Genomic DNA, 11,338 nt, shown 5'->3' on the forward strand with positions numbered 1-11,338 from the left:
AGAGACTTTGTTTGGTGGAACATAGATCATGTTGTAAAGGTACTCACCACAGGTACTACCAACTCAGGAGACTTACTCTATGCCAATGTATTTACAGTCGTTTTGCCACCAGTAGAGAATGAGTTTCTGAAGGGCGGGAACTCTTTCCCGGTTTATCTCTGCTGACTTCTGTCCACAGACTGACATAGTTTAAAGAAGGCTCTATGAAACGTGTGACTGATGTCAGGCCTTTGATTCCTCTTCTCAGTGGACGATCCACTCAAACTTAGAAACTATTACTTGTAGCATCAGCGGAATCATCTGAAGATTAATTGATTGTCAAGGGAGGGTAATGGGCTCTTTGGAAGAAGAATGAATAGACAGTTACATAATGTGTATTGTGTGTAAACCAGTGTAAAAGATATAATGATGAAGTTATACTCTAGAACATAATGGATGAATTTACATCCATTCTCATCTTTACAATTTCATTGCAGGTCTTGTTCTCCTGAATTCCCATCCATGAACCAGCCCTTATAGAAGAGTCAATGGGACATGCTAACAATGTGACAGAATTTGTCCTCCTGGGCCTCACTCAAGATCCTGAGGGGCAAAAAGCATTATTTGTCATATTTTTACTCATCTACATTGTGACAGTGGTGGGCAATCTGCTCATCTTGGTGACTGTTTTTGCCAGCCCTTCCCTGGGCTCCCCCATGTACCTCTTCCTTGCCTGTCTGTCACTCATAGATGTGGTTTATTCCACTGCCATTTCACTGAAATTGACTATAGATTTACTCAATATTAAAAAGACAATTTCCTTCTCAGCTTGCATGGGACAGCTCTTTCTGGACCACTTCTTTGGTGGCTCTGAGGTCTTCCTACTGGTGGTGATGGCCTACGATCGATATGTGGCTATCTGTAAGCCACTGCATTATCTAACCATCATGAATAAACAGGTTTGCATCGTGCTGTTGGTGGTGGCCTGGGTTGGAGGTTTTATGCACTCTACATTTCAAATTCTCGTTGTGTACAGCCTCCCCTTCTGTGGTCCCAATGTCATTGACCACTTCTTCTGTGACATGAACCCATTATTGGAACTCGCCTGCACTGACACCTACTTTGTAGGCCTCACGGTTGTTGCCAATGGTGGTGCAATGTGTATTGTTATCTTTATTTTTCTTCTAATCTCCTACGGAGTCATCCTAAAGTCCCTTAAAAGTCACAGTCAGGAAGGGAGGCGCAAAGCCCTGTCTACCCGCAGTTCCCACGTCACGGTGGTTGTCTTTTTTTTCATTCCCTGTATTTTCATGTATGTTAGACCTGTTTCCAACTTTCCTATTGATAAATATGTAACTGTGTTTTATACGGTTATCACTCCCATGTTGAATCCTTTAATATACAGCCTGAGAAATTTGGAGATGAAAAATGCCATGAAAAAACTCTGGAGTAAGAAGTTAACTATAGGTATCATAAGAATGTGTCAGCCATACTAAACATATGTTTCTAATTCTGATGCAACAAAGAGGCTGTAAATTCTAACAATGGATGATTTAGTTAATTCAGTGGATTCTCTAGGGATGCCCTTTTTCATTGATTGAAAGGCAAAGATACAGATAGTTATTTCTAGTAAAAAAAAAACTTAGTCACCTTGCAATTTTTTCCCTTAGATTATATTAAAATGAGATTTTGAAGAGTTTTTTTCTTTTTAAAGTTGATAAACAAGGTACCTTTTAAAATTTACTTATATCTTTATTAATGAGAAAACAATTTGGTTAATATTTAGAACAAATTTCTGGAGCTAAAGGAGTGATTCAAAATTTTAATTTAATTCGTAAATTTTAATATTGTCGCACAGCAGCTTCCTGCAGCTGCATCATGCATTTTGTCTGTAAGATTATTCTGTTTCTCAGGTCCGTGTACATGAATTTGTAGGTCAGGATATTTAAATGGGAGATGATATAGTATTTGGTTACAGACACTACATATGAGTAGTTTTGTTAGATGGGATGTTGGATGTATTCACACGTTGGGGTGAAACCATATGGGATGTTTGATGATGAAAACAGATTTTAGTTCTCGATTGAAGGATAGGAAACCATACTAACCCAAGTTGTAAACACATTTTCGTGCTTTAGGTCAGTAGTTATTATATGCATTTTTGCCATTCTTCAAATAGTAAATAAAACTTCTTATTCTGTCTTCATGATAGTGAAGATACGGATAAAGAAATTTGTTGATTTGCAAAGAAACATGTCTAAAAGTTGACTTCAACAAAATACTTTTAATTATAAACTTACTAATGATTTGTTTTGGTACAACAGAATTTTGTTTTTGAAATAGCTATTTCTCGGTTTGTAGCCTATGCCTGAACATCACAAACTTGGAAAAGATTGAATTTCTGCCATAATAATATGGAACATAATCCTTGCTTTGTAAGAGTTTTTTAAGTAAAAAGGATTTGAACTTTTCTTATTTTAAAATTTTATTATGTATTATTTCAGGTATACCGATAATATATACAGTTTATTTATAAAGTTTGTTTCGTATTATGTAATGGAAAATACCTGTGTATGCTATACTTCCCTGATCTCATTGCTTTGCCTCTTCCCAGAGGTAATCTCAGCACTGAATGTGTTGTCAATCATAATTAGAAATAGTTTAACTACATATGTATATATCCTTAAAACATAATGTTTAGCATTGTCAGATTACATACCTTCATTAAAATTATATTACATAAGACATAGTTTTCTGAATCTTACTTTTATCCGTGATGGTAACTGTCTAAGATTTATGATGCTGCATGTTTCTCTGGTCCCATCATTTCTTTGATGTATGTGATTCCATTTTGACTATACCACAGATTATGTATTTGTTCAGTCAGTCATCATTTGTGTTATTCAAGATTTTGATATTGCTAAGTGTTGCTGCAGACATCCTAAAAGAAAGTCTTCTATGTACACCTGGTTACATGTTTTCTTTCACAGGTGGTTACAATTTTCTCCTCAAGTTGTGTTATCTGTCATACGCCTGCGAGTCATGTGTTACAGCTCTATCACTCTGCATTCCTTTCAAAACTTGATATTGTCAGATGTTTGATATTTTTGTAAATTTAATGACCATAAAACGATGACTTCATTGTGGCTTTAATTTGTAATTCTAATTACTATTGAAGTTGAGCATATTTTCATGGATATTGAGCATTTATTTTTTATCCTTTTCTATAAAATGTGTATTTGTGTCTTTTGCTATTTTTTTCCTACTGGCTGGGTTGTTTTTCTATTATTAATTTGTTGGAGTTCTTTAGTAATCCTGTGTACTAACTCCTTATTTGTTTACATGAATTTCGAAGTTCTATCTTTTACACGTCTGTCATTTTATTTGATGAATGGAAACTTCTAAATGGAGTCAAATTTCTCAGTCTTTATGAGTATGGTTAGCACTTCTATGTCTTACTTAACAAATCATTTTCTATAAAATAGCCAGAAAAATATCATGCTATATTTTTTTCTGAAGATTTCAAATGTGTTTTTTGATTTTCAAATTTAATCTGCAGAACATTGATATTTGTGTACACTGTGAAGTAAATGTTCTGTTTAATTTTTGTTCTAATGTAGATAACTTAGTGTGTAATCATCATTTATCAAATAGTCCATCTTTTCACATACAGAGTTTTCATTTATGTCTGAGTTTAATTCTGATTTATCTGTTCTGGTCAAAAACAATTTTTCTAAATTTTCGTTCATTAATTTGACTTTATAACAAATTTTTATATCTGATAGGGAAAGTCTCTCTTACTCAGTTATTTATAAAATGTGATTTTGCTACCTTGTGCCTTTTTTTCTCCATATACACATTAATTCAGCTTGTCACGGTAAAAAAACCAAGCTGCTGGGATTATTATATTGGAATGCATTCATTCTATTGACAATCGAGTCTTCAAACCCTTGCGTATCACCAACTTTGTAGTCCTTTAATTCTTTAATGCTTATAAACTTTTGAAAATTGTATAAAAATTGTGTTCTTTACATCTCTTAATAAATTTTATCCTGTATATATTTTTGTTACTCTTTCCCACAGGCTTACTGAAAATATATTTTATATTTGTTTATTTTTACAAAATAAACAATGTTATATCTCACTTTAAATCAATAATTTACATAAAATTTTTTAACAGTGAGGTATTCAGTCATTGATTCTTTTTAATGAATTGCCTTTGATATATTTTATATAACTTAATTGGCATGTTCAAAATATTTTATTGGCTTAAAAGCGATTTTATACAGTATAATACAAAACAGAATTTTTTGTAGGTAGTGTTTTTGAAGTGTGGAACAGTTATACTCTTTATTTCAAAGTTGTCAATTACATTATTGGAGTGTCTGCATTTTTAACTCAAGATTACTTAAAAATTTATAAATGTTTTCTTCTAGTTTACTCGTTTTATATATTTAAAGCTTCGAGTACGCATATATGGATGTATGTGGCGTGAAGATTTAGAGAACGGAAAAATGTCCTTTTGTGTGTGTGTGTATATATGTGTAAAGAATATAAATCTCTTTTTCAAGTGGCTTTCTGTTGCCTTAAAACCAATCTTTTCAATACATTTTAGAGAAATTCTACCTCCTTTCCTAATCCTAAATGCCATACTTACCATATATAATGTCCCAATACTTGCGTATCTCTTTTTAGACTATTTTCCTTCAAATGGTAAATTATTTATAAGCCAATACCATATTACTTTAGGGTATTTAAATGGATCATGAGAAGTGATGAGGCCAACCACTCAATACTCTTATTCAAAACAATATTTTCTGTTTCAAAGAATTATTTACCATATAAATAACAAAAACAAATTTCAGATCTTGACATCTCTGAACTTTTTTTCTTACAATATATTAAATGTCAAATTAATTTGGAAAAAAATTCACGTGTTGATCACACTGAATAATTCCAACTGGAAGGGTCAAAATATATTTGTATTTATTCAGGTGTTTAAGACTCTACAGCAATTTTATTTTTTTCTTATGTAATTATTTATTGATTGATTTAAATTGATTTCAGTGACATTGCTTAATAAAATGATATAGGTTTCATTTACAATTCAATAATACGTCATTTGTATATTTTCATACAGGTTTTTCACATTTTTTTGAGTTTATTTGCAAGTTTTTAAAATTTGGGCTATATTAATGAAAGATATCTTTTCCATATTGTATTTTCTCAATAATTATGTAATAATTATTTACCAGTTTAATAAATAGTAATAAATATTTATCTATTTAATCAATCCAGTCACTTTACTGAACTCTCTTATTTAATATGATAGATTTTCAGTTAATTCTTTTGGTTTATTTCTGAGTAATGATGATATCATCTTAACGATTTTCCTTTCTAATATCTTCTTTCTAATATTTCATATCATATTTCTCCTTGTATTATTGTTATTTAACAGAGTAAAGTAGGAGATAACACTGTGGCTAGAGGAAACCATTACTTATTTGCTTTAATGGAGATGCTCGTGATATTTCCCCATTAAAAAAAGTATTTACTAAAAAGTGTTATCCCCACCTGTACGTAACTGCCCTAAAAGGAAGAGATATTACTTTTCCAAGGAAAAGTGAAAACTATTTACAAAGAGTTTGCAAGATTAAAGGATTAAAAAAATGATGACATACTCAGTACTTGCAGCAGTGGGAAGTATTTACTACCCTAATTATGAAGGAGCAAAAGGAGGAGATCTTTTTCTTTTTCGGAACATGGTAATGATTGTAACAGACAAAGGACAGTGACCTTCCTTTCTTTGTCTGTCTATGGATTGATTAGAGGGACACAGCCATTTCTACATCTTGGCCCATGAGGGAAAATGACAGAGGAATTAGTACCTTGATGTCTTTTCTTCTCACTCTCTGATCTGTTATTTCCTCCCATTGGCTGAACCTAATTGACAGCTTAAGGGCCAGTTTGCTTGGTTGATACACTGTGTTTGGATCAGCTTCTTAGGGTCCAGAATAAAGTGGAGAAGATTAGACTTGCATCTGTAGGAGCAAATGTAGCACATCCATGTTACTCAACCCTTTTTGTTACTACTATACACTCTTAACATTAGATAGGAAGTAAAACACTGTCCCCAACACAGGGAACCTTCGAAGTCCCTTTAGCTTCCATATCACCAATTGATTTTAACCGAGATATACTCCTACTTCCAATCTAAATTGAAATATGAACCACCGATCCTCTTTATTTGAAGTAGCTGGCAGGAAAGAAAAGAAAAAAGAACTGAAAGTGCTGATGAAATGATTACATAAAAAACAAACAGCCACTTCAGTCTAAAATTTGTCATGTGACCAAACTTAATACTCATGACTTTTGAACCACTAATTTTGTATTCCTTTTACTTTCTTCCAGTTTTATTGTTTGTTTGTTTGTTTTTTGGGGCGGAATATTTTACCCAATTGGGGATCCAAACCTTCATTACTATAGGAGTCATATCCATCATGGTTCTGTTTCATTAGTTTGCCTCAGTTTCTCATTGCTCTGTATTCAACATGGCAGTAGAAGGAGGGTTCAGAAATCATCTTCCATGTCTTAATTTCTGTGCAGCAACCCAATTTCCCTGCGTTAATTAGGATCAAGTACTCAACTCATCCAGGGATCTTTCTACCTGTTTCATCAGCATGGGGATAAGCATGAGTTCAGAAAAATTTAATCATAAAGAAAATGACAACATCTATTTCTGTTTGTGAGTTAATTTCATGGATAGTTCTCATATTTAAGTTCTTAAAAATATTGTACATGAAACTGGAGACGTCACATTATGCACCCAATTGACCTCTTAATTTATAAAAAGAATATTCTTCAGAATAGTTTTAATAATAAATTTCAAAGAGAATAATGAGATACAGAGAGAAACAACAGCTAAGGAAATTTCCATGCAGTAATGCTAATGGTAAAGAAAGTGTAGATTCCATAATTGCATACAATAATGACCCAGTTGGTCCTTTCATCCTTCAGGAAATGCTCCTGTGGATCATTAGAGAAGAGAGTGGACTTTGGGGAAACACATGAAAAACTTACTGCGGAGATGTGGCACTAAAGTTACATGGGGATTAAATAACAGTAAATAATATCTTCTATTTATTTAGTTATTATTTGTGAGACTATTTTCAGAGTGTGTGTTTTTTTTTTTTGCATTATCTTGTTTAATCCCTAAAATCATACTATATATTAGATACTCTTATAAGTCTCAATACACATTTGATACTGAATAATTTACCCAAGGTCACAGAGTTGGTAGGGATAGATTCTGAGGCTCAACTTCCAAATAAAAATTTAGAATCCAAACTGTCATAAAGTAGACTGCAGGCCACCAGGGACACCCCTGCAAAATTATAAAAGAAAGAAACAAAACAAAAGTGACCAAGATGATATATGAGACAGGCATCCCATTCTCTTCGATAGTTATTTTTTTATACTTGACCCCAAAGTGTTTTCAACCACATTCAGGTTTTAGAGGTAGCATTTTTTCTTTACTCTAAAGAAATTGACTTGGAAAAATGTGATATTTCTTTAAAATTATATTTTTTCATTTTAAAAAATTTGATGTGCTAGTTAGGTGTTTATTAAAACCTGAAAATTTTTGCTGCATCATTTTCATGGTCACTGTTCGATGATTTTAAAAAAGCTATTGCTTACATGAGAAACTGATTTTACTATACAGACTTAAATAAGACCATGTTGAGGCATGGATTGTGATTCTATGTTTTAAAAGAATTTGGATGGAAACAATATTTCGGATTTTATAATTTTTAATATCATGCTTATTGACATCGTTTCCCAGTATTTTGTACTTTATGTACCATGTATGTGGTTTGTTTTTCTGTCTTATGTTGTTGAGTCAAAACGGCATGGTAATGGCAGAAAAACAGACACACAGATCGATGGAACAGAATTGAGAGTCCAGAAGTAAACTCCATTTACACGGGCAAGTATTTTCCGACAAAGGAGCCGAAAATATACAGTGGAGACAGGGAAGCCTCTTCAATAACTGGTGCTGGGAAAAGTGGAGAGCCACTTGCAAAAGAATAAAACTATACTGTTGTCTGTCAGTACACACCAAAATTATCTCAAAGTGGATTAAGGACCTGGATCTAAGACCTGAATCAATAAATTTCAAAGAGGAAAACATAGGAACCAAATTCATTTACCTAAGACTCTGAGAGAATTTTATGAATTTGACAAAATAAAAAATAAATTAATGAGATCATATCAAACTAAGAAGCTTCTGCACAGTGAAAGAAGCTATCAATAAGGCAGAGACACCATCCGAATGGGAAAATATATTAGCAAGCAACACATCCAATAAGGGCCTAATATCCAAAATAGACAAAGAACTCATACAGCTCAATAACAACAAAGAAACATTAAAAAAATTAGGTAGAGGACCCTAACAGACATTTCTCTCAAGAAGACACACAAAAAGCCAACAAACATATGTAAGGATGCTCAACTTCACTAGCTATTAGGGAAATGTAAATCAGAACCACAATGAAATACCACCTCATACCTATTGGAATGGCTATCAACAGGACAAGTAATAACAAATGTTGGAGAGGATGAGGAGAAAAATGAAGCCTTGAACACTGCTGGTGGGACTCAAATTTGTATAGCCACTATAGAAAACAGTATGGAGTTTCCTCAAAAACCTAAAAATTGATTTACCACATGATCCAGCAATCCCTCTACTGGATATTTATCCCAATGTCTTGAAAACATTTATTCGAAAAGATGTATGCACATCGATGTTTGTAGCAGCATTATTCACTCTGGTCTGGACATGGAAACAATTGAAGTGTCCTACAAGAGATTGGCTGAAGAAGCTGTGGTACGTATATATAATGGAATATTAGTCAGCTATAAGAGGAAATGAAACATGACAAACAGAGATTCATAGACATGGACAATAGACTAGTGGTTATCAGAAGGAAGGGGAGAGGGGGAATGCAGATGGGATAAAAGGGGTCAAATATTTGGTGACATATAACTGTGGATGGTGAACAAACAATGCAATATATATATGCTTTACTGTTGAATTGTATACCCTTGAAACTTACTGGATTTCATTAACCAGTGTCACCGTATAAAAAAATAAGGAACTGCATTATTTGACTGAAAATCCTTATGATTTCAGCTGACTTAAATCCATTGCTTTCAAACTATACAACTGAGATTACTGGTCTTTTTAAGAATTGAAACATCAACTTCAGTATCTTCGTCAGTCCCAAGTCTCTCTGCCTCTGAACCTCAGGGCCTCTAGAGCAGAGAGTAGCAGCTGGAGAAGGACCTCCTCATCTAGGGGTTGAGTCAGGGATCCTGAGACTGGGTCTCCCTTCATTTGGCTTAAATATTATTGTTACCTAAAGATTTCTTTATTTGAAGCTTACAAATCTGTATTGATTTTATTATTTTTGTTTTTAAACTTTAGGTTTTTCATGAATTTGGCTGTCTGCTACCCCTTGGCCAGACCCAAATGTTTTTTTTCTCTAGGGATTGTTCTATGGGAGAAAACTGTCCAGAAGAGGTTACTTCTTTTGAATTTGTTCCAAATATTCAAATAAACTTCTCTATAATGACCTTACACTCTCTCTCATTTGAAACAAAAATGATATAAAAAGCCAGAGGCTTTGTCTGCACATTTAAATGGAACAAGTATTTCAGAGATAGAAATACCTGAGAGATTTCTGAAAACTCAAATTTCTGCCTAGTTTGGAGTCTATCTTAACTGACATCTGGTCCTCTACATGTTTTCTTGTTAGAGTTCTCTTTGCATGGATAACTTTCATTGCTTGTAGAAACTTGTGGAAGGTCCCAATTTTCTGGGATGAAGTTAGAAAGACGTAGAGACATTCTTTTAATTAGGAAATAAGTATCCTTAGGGATGAGCTGTTTGAATGACTGAAAGGCTAATGAGTTCTACTATTACCTGTGAGAAGGCTCAGTCATTGGCTAGTTCAGGAAGATAAATCTCAGCATTTGTGTTGTTAGGTACAGAGAGAAGTTACTGGCCAGAGACATGAATGCTATCCTAAATCCTCAAAGTAAAGTACTTCTTGGTTTCCCCAAAATAGTGGACTGAGTAGAGGCTCCTTCAAATAACTAATTTCACTATTTTGAATTTTTGGAGGTTTTTGTGTTGGCGAATAATAGACTTGGCCAAGTTGATTTCCACTAATGTAGCCATGTGAACATAACAGCTTTGTTTCTCTGAAAAAATATTCCAAGCAGGTGAGAATGGTCTACTATTTTTGTATAGTAAATATTTCTTTTATTTAAGTGTATTTATAGTATAGACATCCACATTGGCTACCGCATTGGATCTGAAAGGCTGAGGTGATGGGGCATCTGTGGGATGCAGCTGCGATGAACACTCTACATGGAAAGTGTGGCCACGTGAAATTATCTGTAGTTCTACTGATCAGCTATCCATTATTGTGTTCTGTGGTCACGCACATATGTTGTATCTACAGATACTCTCAGTGAAAGAAGCACTAATTTTACATACTAAGGGAAAGATCTGAGGAGAGTTCTTAAAATAACCAACCAGAAATGCTCATTGAAAATTCACATTATATATTTAAATATAGCTAATGTCTTAAATATATATTCTCATACGAGAAAGTCTGAATTGAGAAAATTAGGCTGGCAAAACTCAGAAGTTAACCAGTTTATACAAAATATATTTGGTTTTAGTATTACAGCCTGACGGGTATTTATTATTCATTTTGCCAAATAACAAAGAGAAACGTGTAATGTATTACAAAGAAACTAATGGCTTCATAATCGTGGTTCCTGCGCTATGATATTTTGCATGATATGTTAATATTTATATTTACTTTAAAACTTAAATTAGGGAACTTAAAATTGTGTACATATCAAGTGTGTTGGAATATAAAGGAGTAAATGCTACTCTTCTGGAAGATTGATGTGGGATTTTTGAATTCTAGAAGGGTGATGTGTGTAAACCTTTTAAAGATATCACAGAAACTCTTATTTGTACATGTACATAAAGAAACCTGTGCTCAGGGAAGTACCTTGCTTACTCTCACTTAATCGAAAGTCATGAAACTGTAACTTTAAAGTACTATAGAGGGAATTTTTGTTACTATGGAATATTAACTTATCTTTAAAAAGCCATTCTTTAAGAAGGTATGTTAGATGATGTTTTTAAAACAAAGAAGAGTTAACTTAGTGATTTCAGCTGAAAGCCCAGTAAGAACATCTTTCAGTTTTTATAGTACAGAATCATTGATGACTTCAATGACTGAGAATAGTTTATTTACCTAGTTTTTACCTCTAA

At 33.3% G+C, this 11,338-nt stretch overlaps 1 protein-coding gene across 1 annotated transcript; it reads left to right on the top strand.

Annotated features, from left to right (window-relative positions):
* The first annotated feature begins 527 nt into the window (after window positions 1-527).
* Window positions 528-1,475, top strand: LOC120596707 (olfactory receptor 4A5-like). Its single transcript, XM_039855179.1, has one exon. The coding sequence runs from the start codon at window positions 528-530 to the stop codon at window positions 1,473-1,475; it is 948 nt and encodes a 315-aa protein (XP_039711113.1).
* Window positions 1,476-11,338: the final 9,863 nt, after the last annotated feature.

Source organism: Pteropus medius, unplaced genomic scaffold, assembly GCF_902729225.1.
Source record: "Pteropus medius unplaced genomic scaffold, Ma_sr-lr_union100, whole genome shotgun sequence".
Taxonomy (NCBI): Eukaryota; Metazoa; Chordata; class Mammalia; order Chiroptera; family Pteropodidae; genus Pteropus; species Pteropus medius.